This window comes from Brassica napus, chromosome C3 (genome assembly GCF_020379485.1).
Source record: "Brassica napus cultivar Da-Ae chromosome C3, Da-Ae, whole genome shotgun sequence".
Taxonomy (NCBI): domain Eukaryota; kingdom Viridiplantae; phylum Streptophyta; class Magnoliopsida; order Brassicales; family Brassicaceae; genus Brassica; species Brassica napus.
The window spans coordinates 2,147,269-2,166,633 of NC_063446.1; the positions used below are offsets into that span (position 1 = coordinate 2,147,269).

Sequence of the window (19,365 nt, forward strand, 5' to 3'; positions counted from 1 at the left end):
TGCTTACTTCTTCAGAATTTCCAAACAAGGCGAGTTACAACACTATTCGGTCCTTCATGCTGTCAACGGGTGGATTGTTCACTGACCCCCTACTCATGAGCCTTCATGCCATAACGCATTTCCGCAATCTGTTCGGCCTAGACTTGTTGCAACCGCTTCAACTTCACTCCTCTCCTGACTGGTTTACTCAGCTCTCTGGTTTCACTCCTACTCCGGCTCATGTTATTGCAATGACTATAATCCCAACTGCTGAGGAGATTCAGAAGCTTCTATTCAAAATCAATCCTAACAAAGTTCCAGGTCCTGATGGTCTCACATCTGAGTTCTACAAGTCTTCTTGGAGTTTCTTAGGAACGGAGGTACTCTCCTCGATTTCGCACATCTTCCACTACTCCTTCATGCCAGCTTCCACGAACTCTACAATACTCGCACTAGTTCCAAAGCGCCCAGGAGCTTCTGCCATTACTGATTTTCGCCCTATTAGCTGCCTTAACACTCTCTACAAAGTTGTAGCTAGACTTCTTGTCAGGAGGATAAAATCTATTTTGCCAGAGCTCATTGTTCCTAACCAGACAGCTTTCGTTAAAGGCAGGTTAATAGTGGAGAACACGGTCTTAGCAGGGGAACTTGTAAACGGTTATCATCGAAAGACAGGGCCAAAAAGGATTACCATCAAGGTGGATATAGCTAAGGCTTTCGACACTCTCTCCTGGGAATTCTTATTCAACTGCCTCGAGGGTCTGCATCTCCCGCCACTTCTGGTGGGTTGGCTTCGTGCGTGCATCTGTACACCTAACTTCACCGTCAGCTATAACGGTAGAGTGCACGGACACTTCAAGGGTAACCGGCGACTTAGGCAGGGAGACCCCCTTTCTCCCTATCTCTTTGTCATTGCTATGAATATGCTCTCCCTCATGCTGAATAAAGCCGCCGCTGACTTGAAGATCAAGTACCATCACAAGTGTAGCAAGTCCAAGCTCACCCACTTATGTTTTGCCGACGACCTGTTGATCTTCATGGATGGTTCCCTTGGCTCAGTACAGAATCTTCTCCAGGTACTGAAAGAGTTTGAACTGCGCTCTGGCCTTGCTGTAAGTGTACAGAAGTCTTCATTGTATGCCTCCGGTTTATCGCAACAGGAGATAGATGTCATTAAGGTGTCTAATGGGACTCTACCAGTGCGCTATCTTGGTGTTCCCCTCTGCACAAAGAAGTTAACAATAGCAAACTGTGAGGTTCTGATACAGCAAGTCAAATCAAAATTCACTTCATGGACTGTAAAGACACTGTCGTTTGCTGGGAGGCTACTCTTAATCAAAACAATCATTGCGGGTATTACTAACTTATGGTGCTCAACCTTCCTACTTCCTAAAGCTTGTATAAAAAGAATAAATTCCTTGTGTGGTCTATTCCTGTGGAAAGGTAGACTTGATGCGCATCACTCGGCTAAGGTATCTGGGAAGTGGTGACTAAGGAAAAAACTTGTGGTGGACTAGGGGTAAAGGACCTATTAACTTGGAACAAGGCGTGTTGTATAAAACTGATATGGTTGCTGTTCTTTCAAGCAGGATCAATTTGGGTGGGATGGTTCAAGGCAGAAGTTCTAAAAGGCTCCCTTTCAAATTTCTGGACTATGAGACCTTCCACATCAAACTCATGGCTTGTTAATAAGCTTTTCAAGCTTAGAGATGAAGTCTATACCTGGATAAGGATGCAAGTAGGCAATGGAGAATCATGTCGCTTCTGGTCAGATAATTGGTCCCCCTTTGGGAAACTTTCACAGTTTCTGCTCTCAGACCAAACTTCAGGTATGGGTATAAGCTTGAAAACAACTGTAGCGGACCTTTTTGTTGATGGAAACTGGAGACTTCCTCCTCCGCGCTCTGAAAGTATGCTTCAACTCCACATATTCTTCACAACATTAGGTCTGACTGAGACGGAGGATCGCTATGAGTGGATAGTCAGTGATAAACCGTCATCAAGATACAGTACAAGCGAGATATATCGAAAGCTGAGGGACAGGGAAGAGACAGTACCGTGGGCATCTATTGTTTGGATTGGTAGAGGAATTCCATGCCACAACTTCCTAACTTGGTTGTTTGTACCGAATAGATGCCCAACTAGGGACCGTCTTATAGGCTGGGGACTTCAAACGGATGGGGCTTGTCTTCTCTGTAGTCAGGCTGCTGAATCAAGGGACCATTTATTCTATCTGTGTCCGTATAGTTGGGGAATTTGGGTGGAGATTTCCAGAAGATGTCACCTGCAACCGCTGAGGAATTGGGATCAAACTTTGCTTTCCATGCAGACACTACAAGGGAACAAAATGGCAAAGAAACTGACATTGTTATGTTGGCAATCGACGATATACTGGGTATGGCAGGAGAGGAACAAAAGGTTACACAAACAATCAATACCGTTCACAGGATGCGGTCATCAAACTGATCACCGATCGCATCAGCGGTTACAGGTTTGATTCTCCGATCATCTCCTCTCGCTATATGCAGCTTTGGCTTTTGACGGCATCGTAATTGAGATTAGCGAACTTGGAAGTCGATTCAGTTACTTGGGCTATTTGGGCCAAATCTGATCTTTTAAATTATGGTTTTAATGATGGGTTGTTAACTAAGGTGGGTCTATAACCATGAATATATGCATGTGCTTGTAAAACATTTGCTTTCTTTTATATATAAATATGCAAGCCTTTTGTCAAAAAAAACAGCCACAAAGAAAACGTTTAAAATGACGATTTTACCCTTGCCAACCTGTCATCTGCGACTCGACCAGAGTAGCAGTGGGCATGGAGTTTTTGAACTTTCTTATTACACACTGTGGGTCCTTCATGTTGTGCTTGTTTCTTCGTCCAAGAAGACCCGGTAAGTAAAAAGGTCCTCCACCCAACCCGGGTCTATAGGTATACAATGACTAGCGTAGGACTGAAGGTAGCAGATTAGAGCTGTTATGAGTTGGTTATATAGTTGGTGAATAGGAAGGAATAATAGGACTGGTATAAGCTTCCAAGATGTTTAGCCGCTCAGCGCCTTTTTTTGAACACCATTTAGCCACTCAGCTATTAGCCATTTAGGAGTGGTATATATATATATATCTCTAAGACTTAATGTGGCACATTAGAGCTGTTGTGACTGGATTAGTGACTACTGAATAGTTAACAAGTGGTGAGTCTCTCTCTCATTCATCAATCTTTTGGTTTGCTTCCTCTGTATGACATAAAGCTTTTGGCAGTGGACATTGCAATAGCGTCTGATCCTGAACAAGAGTTATTTTTGATTGGCCATGAAAAAGGGTGGCAAAGTCGGTGGTTGCTTAATCCCTGAGTTAATAGAAGCCATGGCAGCAACAAAGGAATTTGATAATCTTGACAGAATCGAAGAGGTAGAGAAGACTTGTAAACGTTTCATCTCATCTCCAATAAATATATCGTCAGTGGATATAATAAAACGTAACATGTGTTGGTTACATACTATAGGTTCCCTCTCTTTAGAAATATATAGCCGAGCCTTGCAAGAAGAACGTTACTATGAATGATCCAGAATCTGTGTCTGCATCACATTGCACCCCAAACGGACGGTGGAGGCATGCCATCATCACTCGAACCTATCTCACCGTCTCCCAGTGCAATGGGTATTTGAGAGCTTTCATCAGCTGGAGTTGGCTTAGCAACGCTGAAGATTTCTGGCATGCATTTTCACCATCCCCAAACTTAACATGAACTTTGATAAACAAAACTAGATGACATTCATACCACAATAAAAAAAAAAAGGAAAGAAAAACAAGCTTTTTACCATTTTAGAGACTTGAGGAGACGGCCTTGCTCAAAGAAGAGAACTTTGCAAACGATACAAGTAACTTTGCAAGCTTCCTGCAAATCAGAAACAACAATTAAGAATCCATCTCAATATGGGAATAGCCAAGCAACATTTGTGCAAGAGAAGTTACCTCGTCTGATCCACATGCCCTCATGAAACTTAGCTGGAAAAAGTGCTAATGACTTCAAACAGACCACAAAACAGCAGTTAAAGAACAAATCAATTGCAAACTCTACCTGTCCCAAGACTAAATAAAAAATACAATTCTTACTTACCTCTGTTCATCTTTTTCAACTCCTCTAACCAAAAGAAGCTAAAGGACAGATATATCGAGATTTAGGGTTTAACTGGAATTTGCATCAGTTGACTTAATGATGAAAACACACAACACAAGGGTAATGTTGTGAGTAGAGGTGTTTGAGTTTAAGAGGTGTTGTAAATAGAGCCGTAAACCAGGCTAGCCCACGTCCATTAGCCCATATCCATTTATCTATTTATTGTTTGTGGACAAAGATTGACAATGTCCATTAGGAACAATGTTCATTAAGGACCAGACCCACTAACACTCATGTTTACATGGACTGCAATAGACCATATAAGAAAAATTTAAATTTTAATCTATAAGCCTAGAAATTTTACGGTTTTGGCGGAAAACTCGATTTTGCGGTTTCGATGAAAAAATCAATTTTGCAGTTTTGTCGGAAAAACTTGGGTTTTGACGGACAAACTCGATTTTCCGGTTTTGACAAGAAAACTCGATTTTTCAATCTTGCAAAGAAAACACAATTTTCCGGTTTTGGCGGGAAACTCGATTTTCTGGTTTTGGCAGGAAAACTCGATTTAACGGTTTTGGCAGAAAAACTCGATTTTTCGGTTTTGGCAGGAAAACTTGATTTTGCGGTTTTGGCGGGAAAACTCGATTTTACGGTATTGGCGGAAAAACTCGATTTTGCAGTTTAGGCGGAAAAACTCGATTTTGCGGTTTTTGCGGAAAAACTCGATTTTGCGGTTTTTGCGGAAAAACTCGATTTTGCGGTTTTTGGCGGAAAAACTCGATTTTGCGGTTTTGGCGGGAAAACTCGATTTTCCGATTTTGGCGGAAAAACTCGATTTTCCGGTTTTGGTGGGAAAACTTGATTTTGTGGTTTTGCCCGGAAATGAGTTTCCGGTTGTGGCGGAAAAAAATGTTTTTGCGGTTTTAGCGAGAACACTTGATTTTATGGTTTTGTCGGAAAATTCGATATTAAATTTTAAAAACCCTAACTTTTGTGACCATTGGACCGCCAATGTCCACATAGTCCAAATCCATTAACGCCCATTACCATTGGTCTTGTGATTCTTATCCATTTATAATCTGCATGGACAAATGGGTGTCACCAAAATAGATCCATTTATATTTTTGGACATGGCAACCAATTGCCCACCCATTTGACAGCTATAGTTGTAGATTGATCCTGATCTGGATTGCTCGTTACGTCTATGCTTAATGTAATTAGATTTTTTGGTCAGATTAAGCTTGATCACTGACTTGTGTTGTCTTGGAGTGATATATATAACTCTGGAGTTGGTTGATTAGAAAGGGTGCCTGAAGAATAAAGCTTCGCTTCTGGGTCGGTCTTACCCATTTGGCAAAGTATAAAGTTTCTGAGCTCTTTAAGCTCAACAATCTAAATCATCATCATAACTTTTTCCTGATGATACCTCCTGATCTATATATACTTCATATGGAAATAACAACAAACAAGTAAAAATCAAAACGGGTCCTCTTTTCTGATAAGTTTGGTGAGTGAATGCTTTCTCATGTCATAACATTTAAGAGAAAGACAGAGCAGGTCTACATGAATCAACAAACAAACAAAGAACAAAAACTTTATTCAGCTGTAACAAACTTAGAAACTGGGAAAAGAAAAGAAAAAAACTCGCACTTCTTTGTCTTGAATCTTTTGGTGATCTCTCAGTTCAGTTCTCCTCAGCTGCGGGTTTATCAATAAAAGTCTTCTTTATCCAATCAAATGGCTGCGATGAAACAAAATGAGATATGATACAAGTAACAATTCTTAAAGCGTTCATGAATCACCCACCACTATTCAAGAGGAATGGGCTTACTTGTACGACCCATATGGCGCCGGCTGCGGCGGCGATACCCCATCCCGCGGCGGCTTGTATATCCACCGATTGGATCTTTGGCTTCAAGGACTTGAGCGCACCTCCTCCTCCTCCTGGCATAACTGCTTCGATCTCTATCGAATCGACTCCCCCACACAAAGATCCTTAAAATGAAATGACGAATGTTTCGCCATTAAAAGAGAACTTCTTTCGACCTAGTCAAACGCTTCTTTTCACACTGCGTACCGTCCTACGTGTAAAAACTTGAACAACGTGCCGTTTATACTGTTTTCATTCGGAGACCTTTCGTTTTCGGGCTTTATATATATTTGGGTCCAGATTCGGTTAATATTTCTTCAATTTGAGTCTGTTATAAATGTATAACTCTGTTTAACTCGAATACATTTCGAGTTTTGATGATTATACTTTAGTTTTTAGCATATTTTAAATGTCATATCAAAATAAGAGTTGAAATAGTATTTTTAAGTACTAAGTTTTATATACTTATTTTATATACTAATTCAGATTTTTGATGATCGATTAATAATTACTTCGAATTCATGTATACTTTCTACCACCTTGATCCATTAGAATGTTTGTTTTTACAGCTCGAACAGGATACAAATTCGAATTTTTGGGGTCAGTTTGGTTTGGATCTCTAGATTGTTCATTCATATTTTTGTTTTTCAAATCGGCCCCGAAGCAATCAATATATCAAAAGAAAAGCTAAACCACCTCTTATAACATTCACTTATAAGAACAACAAAAAGAGCTATCAATATCCAAACAACCAACAAAATCATCATTCTATATTGGAGAACCAAGCTTCTCATTGCTCTTTCTTGGACTTTGTGGTTTACTAGCGGGTCGACGACCCTTATCATTAGGACCACCAATCACACCCCATTTCTCAAACTACGTCTGTCGTCTAGCCTTCGCCCTTTCTTTCTCCTCTTCAGATTTCTTGGAGTAACAATAAGTGTTGAATCCTAAAACCGATAATATAGTTTAAGGATCTTAATCAAACAATAAGTAGTGTTTTAGGGGCCAAAGATTTCGTTTATTGAAGTGTTAAACTAGATGCAGGGAATGACTAACTTGTCGTCAATTGCTATTTCTCTCTCGGTTTCTCTCTCTTGGACTTGTATTTTCCGTCTTTCTCTTGCTCTCCTTTTATTGACTATTTGTGGTTTAGATTCTACCTTCTCCCATCATTGCTTCCCTGGCTTGGAATAGTGTCGGCCGAATTGTTGACAGCTACGTTCAGCGTCGTAGTAGGATGTTAGCGTATTTTCCTTTACCAACACTCGGTTGCATGTGTCAGGTCCACCTGACGAGTAAGTAAGTCGTCTGACTCTTCGTTGATTGGGCTCTTGCCGGGCTGCGCTTCTTCTTCATATCTCTATTATTTTATTGGGCCGAGTTAACTCTCGGGTCCTGATGGTGATATGGGCCCATATCCAATTGTAAAGACAAGAAACTCCATACTCATACTTTGGAGCTTCCATGTCTTCATCACTAAAGGCTGCTTGCATCCGTAGCAGAGTTTATGAGTTCCTTGAGCTAAACCATGTTCCACAGATGCACGCTTGTCGAACACAAAGTATTTCCCTTCCCAAAAACTCTCTGTTTTAGGGACTTCTTCTAGGTACTTCAGTATCCCACCTTTTAGTGATACATACACCTGATAAAGAAATAATGTTAAATACCTCTTCGAAACCAAAGCTCAATGGTTAGAGGTTGTATTTAGGTTAAACCTCTTCGAAACCTTGGCTTAGAAGTAAACTTGAAGCTTTCTCACGCCTGATTCCTCCAATGCAGTACATTGCAATCCGTGGCAGCGTCTTTGCCTAATCAGCTTTGTCTTCTTTCTCCACAATTCCTTGTGTTTCATTGCCTTGTTGCTTCAACGCAAACTGATCCCCCACCCATGATGGAATCATGGAAAGTGTCTAAACGCTGTGGTACGTGGATCAACAGCTCCTTTAAACTTCCCAATCCTAGTCTCATACGTATTGCGCACATCAATCACTACCTGAAACATCTCACCAAGAGTAAACAAAGACACAAGATCTTGACTGATCTTGCTAGCAATTACATTAGCATTTCAAACTCAAGAGGCTGCCGTACGTATAAGGGTAGTGGGGATGACTTAAGATATAAAACAGAAGTATTAGTAAATAATGATAATGCATGGCTACATAACTATGAGTTGGGTCTAGTTGAATTATTGACGAGATTATACCTTTCTATACGTTTTTATTCCTGTTGTATCTAAATATTGAAACAATATAAAATTGTTTGTCCAAAGCCAGAAGTGGCCTTTACCATCCTTTCATTTTTTTGGCTTGATGCTTAATTAATTATTCTTAATATAAAAATTATCCTATTGGGTATTTGAACGAAATAGATTCAACTTAGACATTATTAAGCTATATGTTCCATTTAATTTCATCAAGGTTCTTGACAGATCATTATCCAGATTCAAGAGTAGTCTTTAACCATGGTGTATTGCTTCTTGTTCAGAACTCACAGGTGTCTCCACTTTCCTCAAACCATTCAAACGGACATCCCTCTGTATAAATGCCAACATGGAGAACGATAGATGAAGAAGATTAGAAAAACGTCATAAGCCTAAGGGACTAAGAAATGAAATAGTATGAATGTAATACTTAAAAGATAATCCGTCAATGTTCAAACTTCAACATAAAAATTGAAACAACAATAAGTAAACTAGTTCATATCTCTGTCTGGAACAAGTGCAAGTCTATCCTCCTAAATGTGTGAACAAGTGATCAACTAGAGATATAACCGAAGGGAAGCATACACAACAGGGGACATGCTAATCTGAATGAAATTGAAATCAAAATTAAAGCTAGAGATTGTATAACCTATACAAAACATAGAACATACTAACCTCTGCTGACATCCAATTTCTAGGGCTGCCTCTATGCCTTCGTGTGAAAGAATTTGTCCCAAGCTTTGTTGAAAATTGTCTTGCAATTTTCCCACATGTTTTCAGGTCTAAGTGGGTCCTCCCTTGAAGAAAATATTTGAAAAAAATAGAAAAGTCAGTTCATATTACAAAATCGAAATTGAATGATTTAATGGAAAATAAAATGTACACTCATTGCAACAGCTTTATCAATCCCGTATGCTCTAATTGGATGGATTCTCAAATTTCCAATCTTCAATATATTGTTTAATTTCATTTATCTTGAAAATAATGAAGATGACACCAGTTCCACAAAAACACAAAATAATTAGTACAAGTTCTTATAAGAAATAAAATAAAAGACCTGATAGAGAGGAAAGAGCTTAGAGAAAAGCGTCGGTGTCCCCCGACGACCGGTGGCGCGTCCGCGCGCGTGCCGGCGTCGGTGGTTCACCTTTTTTCGGTTAAGTCAAAGTTCTCCGCTGTGGGCTTCGATCTACCGATTCTCCCGACATGCTGACGTCTCTGGGCTAGGGTTTTGCGTCAAGGAAGGATCGGCTTGTACGGTGCTCCCTACGGCGGCGATGCTGTTTTCTCTGGATCCGTGGTGAGGGGCGAAGAACGGTTAATCGAAGCAGCAGTCGGCTCGTGAGTTCAGTTGTTATTCCCGGGGAGATGGAGGCTTCCACAGATCCGTCGCCGCCGGCTTTTGTTTCCGCAAGGTGGGAGTTTTCTGGCTTCGCCTTCGTCGGCTTTAGTTCCTGGAAGGTTAAGGCTACCGTAGCTTCTCCTTGCCGGTTTAAGTCTTTAGATGTGGTCCTGGAGTTTTTTCGGGGTTTAGTTTGTGAATCGGGTGGTTTCTTGCATGTCGCTCTAGAGCTAAAGCGCTTGAAGCGCTGGCCTTGTCGGATGAGCTCTCGAAGAGCGATGATGCTCTCCGACGGATAGATAGAGTTGAAAGAACAGTTATGATTTCGGAGGAGGCTCGTCAGGTTCTGAGCTCCGACGGAAGTAAGTTGGGGTGATGTGGTTCCGGTGTTGTGCCGGGGCGGAGATGGTTAAGTCGAGGCGGTGGAGACGCGTTTGCTCTTATGGTTGAGATGCTTCCACGTATCTAGCATTGGGTCTTCTTCAAGCGCGTGTTTGGGCTCCGTTTGACCGGGTAGTTTGGTTGGGCCGTAGGCCCGTTTAAGGAGTCTCGTTGTTTTCTGGGTTGTTGGCTTTCGGCCTTCTTTTATGTATTTGGGCCTTTCGGCTTTCACTTTGGGCTTGGCCGTCCATTAATAAAAATCAACCAGTTGGGGGAAAAAAAAAAAGACACCAGTTCCACCTAAGATGCATCCAGATATCCACACTTTGTGATTTCCACATGAACAGTGTAGCTGTTTAGCTGTTTGGAAAAACAAAAAGTCAAATCAAACACTAACATCATCTATCTACTTAAAACTAGAGCACATTGTCAATAATGAATGAGAAGGGATATAAATACTTAACATATAGACTTCACAGGATATAAATACTTAACATATAAACTTCACAAAAAGTTGGAAACAAAATAAGTAAACTAGTTTATGTCTCAGTCCGAAATGATTAGCGATTCTGTCCTCTTAAAGCTGTTTCCTTTCTTGGAACTCAATTTGTGCAGTAAATAAAAACTGCACTTCAACTAAATGTGTGCATTATACTATATCATTTAATTAAATTATGTACCATTTAAAAATACATAAATATGTTTATTTTGAAATTTTCATTGAAAAAGTATTGAGATCTTTTATTTTAATTTTAAATTTGCATCGAAAAAATATCACATCGAAAATTTTGGGATTAATGGTTTAAATTTTTTGCTACATCAAATATACAAATGTTAATAGTCCATATGAGTATGAAATCTCAATAACTAATTTATATTAAAATATACTATATATTTATGTCAATGTCATTGAAATTAAATTATATACCATATAAAATAAATAAAATAATTTATTTATTTATTTACCATAAAATATTGTAAATAAACAAGATGTATTATTTTGATTTATGTGATTATTCTAATCTCTTATATATTAATTGAGAAACAATTGATTACTCTAACAAGTGTAAGATTTTACTAATTAATACTATTCGAAAATATTACAAGAGATCAATACAACGAAGATTTACTTAGAAGCTATTGAAATCACCTAGCGAGAACATGGACTGCACAACAAATTTGCTTTCCTAACCCTAACCCTCTTTCAATTCGTCACAACACCGACAAAGAGTATAGGAAGTGTTGATTGACAATCTGAAATGGTAACGTTTTTTACGTTCATCCCATTGTTTTCCTTAAATGGGCCTAGAACAATTTTTAATGATTAACTAAATACGCCACGTACATAGTAAAATGTGTTTTGGTTTAAAAATTGTTGCATATCCAAAATCAATATGAACCATCATCATTTTCGTTTCAAATTTTGTTACAATAAAAAAATATAGGGTTGGGCAAAAAATCCAAATCCAAAAACCGAACCAAACCCGATCCATAAAATAGTACCGAACTTTAACCAAAGTTGGTTAGATATCAGAATGGGTTCAAAATTTTGTTATCTAGAGAACAGAAATAGAACCTGATCTGAACCAAAATATTTCGGGTATCCGAAAAAATCTGAACCAGATTTATATACTTAAATATATTAATCATTTCTAAATTTAATATCTAAAAGAATATACATAATATATATGATGTTTTTAAGTTGTCCAAAATACTCAGAAATATATACAAATAGTTATAAGTACATATTTAAAATAGCTAAACGAAAGGTCTGAGCCTACGAAAATTAACCTGTGCGCCACAGGGAAACCGTTGACTCGCCGCCTTCGCGGTCGCCGCAGGCGACCGAGCACGCCATCCTCGCGACCAGCGTCGCTGAAGACCCTTAAGGAACAAACACTCGACCGGATTGATAAAGAATGGATATGAACTCCAAAGGAGAACTGGATGGGATGAATGGTGACACAAAAGGCTGCGGAAAGACCTCTTGATACTACCAGACTTCGATCGTTGCCGGATGTGACGCACCTGTCCAACAGAAGAAGGATCGAAACTTGGAGATAACCTCACCAAGAAACTAAGAGGTGTTATAAACAAAGAACAAAGAGATAAACTCATAAAAAGGAGAAAACAATCTGTTTTATTTCGTGGCTTATGAGCCATATATATAGGATATGTAGTCAAAGAAAGCCATAAACAATTATGGAAAATACAAACCTAGGAAAAGACAACATTGACTAGAAAATAATAAAGGGAGTCAAAGTTGTTGAAATTGATGAAGACTGGGCAAAGTGACTTCTCCTTCTGTCCAGGTTCATTCTGGTCTTGCTGGTACTTGGTGTAAGGATCAGGACGTGATCAGGACGATCCACACGGCCTGTCGGGTGATTAACACGAATGGACTGAACTATCGGATGATCTGCTGAACCAAGTTGTGTACTGTTGTGAAACAAGTCCTTGGACAGCTCAAATATCCATGCCTTAGTGAAATATGAAAGATAAAAATCCATCATAGGGTCGGACACTGAAGCAAGAACTTCAGCACAGCCTTCGGGACACACGGGACGCACTAAAAGGGCCATAAGGGAAAATCTGTGAACATCTTTGGATTCTTCTCGTTCCAAGTGGATTCTGACTTGACGAACAGTTTTAGAATGTTGAAATGGTTGGGAAAGAAGTGATGTGGGTCGATCAATTCCATCTCTAGGTCGTGGTTCAAGACTGAGCTCCATTACGGGTGTATGTGGGTCGATGCAGTGGACAGAACGTGCGGTACAGTCGGGGTGATAGGATGGGACAGTATACTTAAAATACTAAACTACTTAAATATCTATTGATTTCCTATCCATGTATTTAAGCTAAACCAATTTTTATGTTAAGCATACATTATTCAAATTTATATGTTATATATTATTTTTATTTTTATTTTTTGAAGAATTTAAAGTATATATTAACTTTAATTTTTTTAAAAATTAAATAGGTTATCCGAACCAAAACCCAAATGAAATCCGCAAAGATTCGAACCGAACCAAACCGCAAAGATCTGAACCTAACCGAATCAAATGGTACCCGAATGCCACTTCTAATCAAATATAAAAAAAATAATTGATAACAAAATGTATATTGTTTATAATATTTAATAGAATATATTTTAAAAAATTTAACTCGCGCAGAGGGCGGATTATCATCTAGTTACTAAATATCATCAATTATTTTAACATCAAATTTATGAAAACTTTACAACATTCTATACATAATATATATTTTCATATAATATTTATATTCCGGAATTCGCGGGAAACCATCTAGAATACAAAAAGGAGAACTGACGAGAATATCTAGTAAATATGATTGGATTACATAACTTTCTATTGATAAAAAGAATAGCTTTGTACAGTTCAGTGCCCTGGTTTCACTATACTATACTAAGGCACAGTGAGCGTTATGAAATTGTTTCAAAATCGAACGTTGGTGCACGTGGGAAAGAAGAGAACATAATGAAACAATTTCAAAATCGATGATTGTCGCACGTGGGAAGAAGAGAACATTATGAAATAACCGAAAATCCGGTTCAGTTTGGTTATGAAACAATTTCAAAATCTCTTTCTCTCCCCTATTTCCCTAGAAAATTAAATTCTCTCTGCTTTGAATTCCATCAAAGATTCATCAGAGGTAACGAAGTATTTTCGCTTTTGGGAATCTCTTTCCATTAATTTCGATCACCTTTTGGAATTGATGATGTGGTTTGGATTTGAATTTATCTAGTGGATTGAATCTGATTTTTGTTTTCAGCAAACATCGAGAATCTAAAGATGCAAGAGGCGAGAGACAGAACGGAGAGTGTCGTAGGCGCGGGGGGCGGGGGGGGGGGGGGGGGGAACCCACGAATTGGTTGAAGAAGGAACCATGCTGCTGATTGTTCAATGGTTAAGTAATCGACAAGATCCGATGGAAGCCGATTTAAGGCTGTTTGAACCAAATCAACCTGAAACAAAAGCAAATGGGATGAGTATGAATCAAACTAATAATAAAAGAGAGTAATGAAGGTGATAAGATGAGAAGAATGGTCGGATGCAATGGAGCTAAGCATGCTGGTTGTATAACACTCTCAAGCTTTGGCTGGTGGATGAGATGGATCGATCGATAAGGATTGACTCGCTCAATAAATGGACGAACAGGTTGCCTTGAATTACACAAGACTCTCTGGGCGTGGATTCTTTAGGACTTAGTGAATCTCACACAAATAACTAGAGAAATAACAACAAAAAATACACAACTTTGTTAAAAGAAAAACTGTTTTCTATTACTTTCAATGATCAACGTTGATTTACAAAGACAAACTAACTGAGCTTATGTAGGCTCGACCTTAGGACTCTCTAACAGTCTAAAAGTGATAAAAGGAAACTAATAAAGTCAAAATAATAAACTTGGAAGCAAAGGGAATTGATGGCTCCATGAAAACTAGCTGTTGGAGGCTTAATGATGAGAAACTAGGCTCGACCTTAGGACTCTCTAACAGTCGAAAAGTGATAAAAGGAAACTAATAAATTCAAAATAATAAACTTGGAAGCAAAGGAATTGATGGCTCCATGAAAACTATCTGTTGGAGGCTTAATGATGAGAATCTTGGTCAAATGAATGTAGATGGTGTTCTCCTTGTATCTGGATGGTTTGAGGGGGTAAGTGAGCATCCCGGGAATCTTATTTATGGTCTGGAAGGTGCTGATGTCATGCATAGACTGAAGGAAAAAGAGCTGTTGGAGTTTTAATGCTTGAGACTCCAAATAAGGCAAGTTGAAGTAAATGAGAATCCGCTTGATCCTCTGGGGCTGGTGAATCTAAGGAAATCCTGGATGTCTTCTTGATGGATGCGATGATCTCCTGGATTCCAAAGAAAGGTTTAGTTCGAGCCAAATTGAAGAGGTTGGCAACTTGTCATAATTGATGTCGGTTTGGCCGTTTTGGGAAATTGATTGCATCTTGGTTTCCCTCGACCAATTCTTCTGATATTGAGCTTTCTGGAAAGCTAAGACATTCATCTTGAAGCCCATGATTTATTCTAGAGAAGGTTGCTTCATGGCGGGATTGAAATCCACTTCTAAGAGTTGATACTCGCAACTGGATGGGCTGGAAAACCTCCAATTTGTAAAATCCATAAATCTTTACTCCGTGAAGTTTTTCTTGTAATTCTAAGCCTCGGTGATGAATGGTTGAGTTGAATTTCTCTGGGAATTTGTTTCTTGCCAAAATTCTTATGGTTGTTGAGATGCACTCTTTGAAATGAACCTCTGTCTCTGGTACCTCCTAGATGGCCGACTTGGAAGGTTTGGTGAGACTCTGGTTGGACCTCAGATTTCATGACTAAAACAGATAAGCCGGTGGACTACGCGGCGATATTCGCCATCAACAGACGCCATCACGGTGTGTTACTCGACGAGGCAGCCTCACGATTCGGTGCGTTTGAACATCCAATTCAGAGATTGCCATCGGGTTCTCGGGTGTATGCACAACCTGAATCTTTGCTTGGAGGAAATTACAGTTCATGGAGGCCTGATAGTGGTAATGAGAGTGGTTACAGTCCGTTTAGAAGGGAGAAATTGTCTTGGTCTAGGCGAGGAAAAGATGGTGCTTTACGGAGTTTACTACCTTCTTGGTACACGAGGACCCCTCTACGTGATATAACTCATATCATACGGGTATATTAATGAACCTTTCTTCTGGTTATAATCAATTTCGGTACTATGATTTTGTTGAGTCTTTAGTTTACTTGTTGCGTGGGTCTCCTAGTCCTTCCTTTTCGGCTGAATTATGAGTGGTTTGAGTCTGAATATCCATTTAAGGAGGCTTGGTTAGCCTTTTTTGTTTAAGCTGAGTCATAAAGCCAAAGGCTTTGGTTATCCTTTTGTGTGTTTGTTCTGCTGGTCTGGTTTTGTGGCTTGGTTAGATGGACAGTGGTTTTGCCGACTCTTTAGTTTATTCATTGGGTCTCTTAGTCCCTCCTTTTTAGCTGAATTATGACCGGTTTGTTTCAGAATATTCATTGAAGGGCCTATTTGTGTAAGCTGAATCAGAAAGCCAAAGTCTTGCTTAGTCTTTTGTGTGTTCATTAGGCTTGCTTTGTCTTTTGTGTGTCTGATATAGGTTTATGTCTGAATATTCATTGAAGTACGTGTGTAAGCTTTTATTGCACTAGTCTTGCTTATACTGGCGGTTTATTCTGTTTATGTCTTTGTCTAGGGCTACTGAGATGGCTACTGAGAGGAGGAGGAGGAGGAGAAGAAGAAGAAGAAGAAGGAGAAGAAGACGAGATGGTATGCGAGTAAATGATGGTCTGGAGAGTGAGACTCCAACTAAGCAACAAGTTTATGTTCTTGATACTCCAGTTGCTGGTGTGAGAGTAGGCGATAGCCTGGAGAGTGAGACTCCAACTCACCAACAACTTGGTGTTCTTGAAACTCCAATAGCATCGGCAGATGAGTACAATTTTGTAATGGTTAGCCTTTTATGAAAGCTGAGTCATAAAGCCAAAGGCTTTGGTTAGCCTTTTGTGTGTTTGTTCTGCTGGTCTGATATGGGTTTTACGGCTTGGTTAGATGAACAATGGTTTTGCTGAGTCTTTAGTTTACTCATTGGATCTCTTAGTCCCTCTCTTTTAGCTGAATTATGATTGGTTTATTTCTGAATATTCATTGAATGGCCTATTTGTGTAAGTTGAATCAGAAAGCCAAAGTTTTGCTTAGTCTTTTGTGTGTTCGTTAGGCTTGCTTAGTCTTTTTTGTGTCTGATATGGGTTTTGCGGCTTGGTTAGATGGACAATCGTTTTGGTGAGTCTTAGTTTCCACATTGGGTCTCTTAGTATCCTCCTTTTCCGTAGAATTGAGATGGGTTTTGTGTCTGAATATTCATTGAAGTACACTTTCTTAATCTTTCTGTGTAAGCTTTTTGTTGCACTAGTCTTGCTTAGACTAGCAGTTTATTATGTTTATGTCTTTTTCTAGGCTACTGAGATGGCTACTGAGATAAGAGGAAGAAGAAGAAGAAGAAGAAAAAGAGCTGATATGGGAGGAAACGATGGTCTGGCGAGTGAGACTCCAACTCAGCAACAAGTTTTTGTTCTTGATACTCCAGTAGCTGGTGTGAGAGCAGGCGATGGCCTAGAGAGTGAAACTCCAACTCACCAACAACTTGGTGTTCTTGAAACTCCAGTAGCATAGACAGATGAGCACAATTCTGTAATGGTTAGCCTTTTGTGAAAGATGAGTCATAAAGCTAAAGGTTTTGGTTAGCCTTTTGTGTGTTCGTTCTGCTGGTCTAATATGGGTTTTGTGGCTTAGTTAGATGGAAAATGGTTTTGCGGAGTCTTTAGTTTACTCATTGGGTCTCCTAGTCCATCATTTTTAGCTGAATTATGATTGGTTTATTTCTGAATATTCATCGAATGGCCTATTTGTGTAAGCTGAATCAGAAAGCTAAAGTTTTGCTTAGTCTTTTGTGTGTTTATTAGGCTTGCTTTGTCTTTTGTGTGTATGATATAGGTTTTGCGGCTTGGTTAGATGGACAATGGTTTTGGTGAGTCTTAGTTTTCACATTGGGTCTCTTAGTACTCTCCTTTCACTTGAATTGAGATGGGTTTTGTGTCTGAATATTCATTGAAGTACGCTTGCTTAGCCTTTTTGTGTAAGCTTTTGTTGCACTAGTTTTGCTTAGACTGACGGTTTATTCTTTTTATGTCTTTGTCCATTTCAGGCTACTGAAAGAAGAAGAAGAAGAAGAAGAAGAAGAAGAAGAAGATGGTATGGGAGTAGACGATGGCCTGGAGAGTGAGACTCCAACTCAGCAACAAGTTTTTGTTCTTGAAACTCCAGTTGCTTGTGTGAAAGTAGGCGATGTCCTGGAGAGTGAGACTCCTACTCACCAACAACTTGGTGTTCTTGAAACTCCAGTAGCATCAGCAGATGAGCACAATTCCGTAATGGTGACGCATGCTCCGGCTGTGAGTGTAGACGATAGCCTGGAGAGTGACTCCAACTCAGCAACAAGTTTATGTTCTTGAAACTCCAGTAGCTGGTGTGAGAGTAGGCGATGACCTAGTGAGTGAAACTCCAACTCACCAACAACTTGGTATTTTTGAAACTCCAATAGCATCGGCAGATGAGCACAATTTCGTAATGGTGACGCATGCTCTGGCTGTGGGATTGAAGCGTATGTTTCCAGCGTCAACTGCTAGACTCCATAAGATGGTGCTTGACTACATCAAGAAGGAGATATCTGCGGGGGAGGAAGAAGAAGCAGAGTTCATCACATCTGAGAAGAAGCTACTCAATTCTATTGAGATGGTGGAGAAAATAGTGATGGACGAGATTCAGAAAATGCAGAGCACTCCTCTTGCTAAAAGGGAAGAGCGGAAGAAAAAAGTGAAGTGTTTGGTGGTAATGCAGAGATTCACGCTTAAGAAGAAGTGACCAGAGACAGAACCTATCAGCGACTTGTCCTCTTTTATTACCACTAATTCTATTATATAGAAAGACAGTTCAATCATTTTTTGATGTCAATCATTTTTTGATGTTTTGTAAGATGTAAAAAATAGATAAGCTTTTAGCCATAGTGAATATATTCTTAGATGAGGGGGAAAGGTAATAACATGCAAAAAAAAAAAAAAAAGAATATTCCAAAATTGATTCGATCGTGCTTCTAGAATCGAAATGTTTTACCAATTGATTAATGCAAGAGAAAAAAACTTATCCGACATGGAATATGGAATTAAATTAAGGAGACTTTATGAATGTATTCGTAAAATCCTTCCTTCTGCCTTTTCAAAACTTTTTTTTTGTTAACTTTCAAAATTCATATGTTCTAATTTCCCATATTGTTTTTCTCAAGACTTTTCAGTATACTAATTGATATCCTCGTAAGCTACATGAAGCTTTCTGCTTCTGTGTTCTTTTTTTTTTTTTTTTCCAACTCGTTTTTCTTACAAGATAAACACTAAAAGAGGTTAACCTTCACAAAATACTACCATATATCTAAAGTTTAGGAAAATACATGTTCACAGATCACAATAATCCCTTATCTTTGTCTAAAGAAATGTATGGGGACGGCCAGACAAGACATACTGAGATAAGCTTGAAATAGTTCAGAGGAACAAGCTACCTAATACTATTGAATTTAGGTTATCTAAAAGAATTAGGAAATTATCTATTTGTGTTAAACCTAATGAATTTAGGAAAAATTTAGTTATATATAAGAAGATGCAAAGTATGTTGTATAACTTTTGAATCGTGAGTTTTAGTTTTGAAATTATTTTATAAAGCAATAAGAGTTGAGTTCTTATTAATCGCACGAGTGATTTCGTGTGTGATATTGGCTTGAAACAATAAGGCATATAGTTGTAAGTTTTTTCGGATAAGCGATTAGAGTAGTGTATTTTCAAAGTGAATTAAATAGAGTGATATATAATGTTGATAAAT

The 19,365-nt window shown here is 38.9% G+C and overlaps 1 protein-coding gene and 1 long non-coding RNA gene across 2 annotated transcripts; one reads left to right on the forward strand and one right to left on the reverse strand.

Moving 5' to 3' along the window:
• Positions 1 to 5,781: 5,781 nt before the first annotated feature.
• LOC106443543 lies at positions 5,782 to 6,116 on the reverse strand. Its single transcript, XR_001288037.3, has 2 exons — positions 5,934 to 6,116; positions 5,782 to 5,843 (listed from the first exon to the last, which is right to left on the reverse strand). It is a non-coding gene; the product is annotated as an uncharacterized LOC106443543 (long non-coding RNA).
• Positions 6,117 to 13,710: 7,594 nt separating this feature from the next.
• Positions 13,711 to 18,386, forward strand: LOC106441843 (protein GIGAS CELL1-like). Its single transcript, XM_048752862.1, has 4 exons — positions 13,711 to 13,740; positions 15,274 to 15,597; positions 16,236 to 16,287; positions 18,041 to 18,386. The coding sequence occupies exons 1-4, from the start codon at positions 13,711 to 13,713 to the stop codon at positions 18,358 to 18,360; spliced, it is 726 nt and encodes a 241-aa protein (XP_048608819.1). The 3' UTR covers positions 18,361 to 18,386.
• The last annotated feature ends 979 nt before the right edge of the window (positions 18,387 to 19,365 follow it).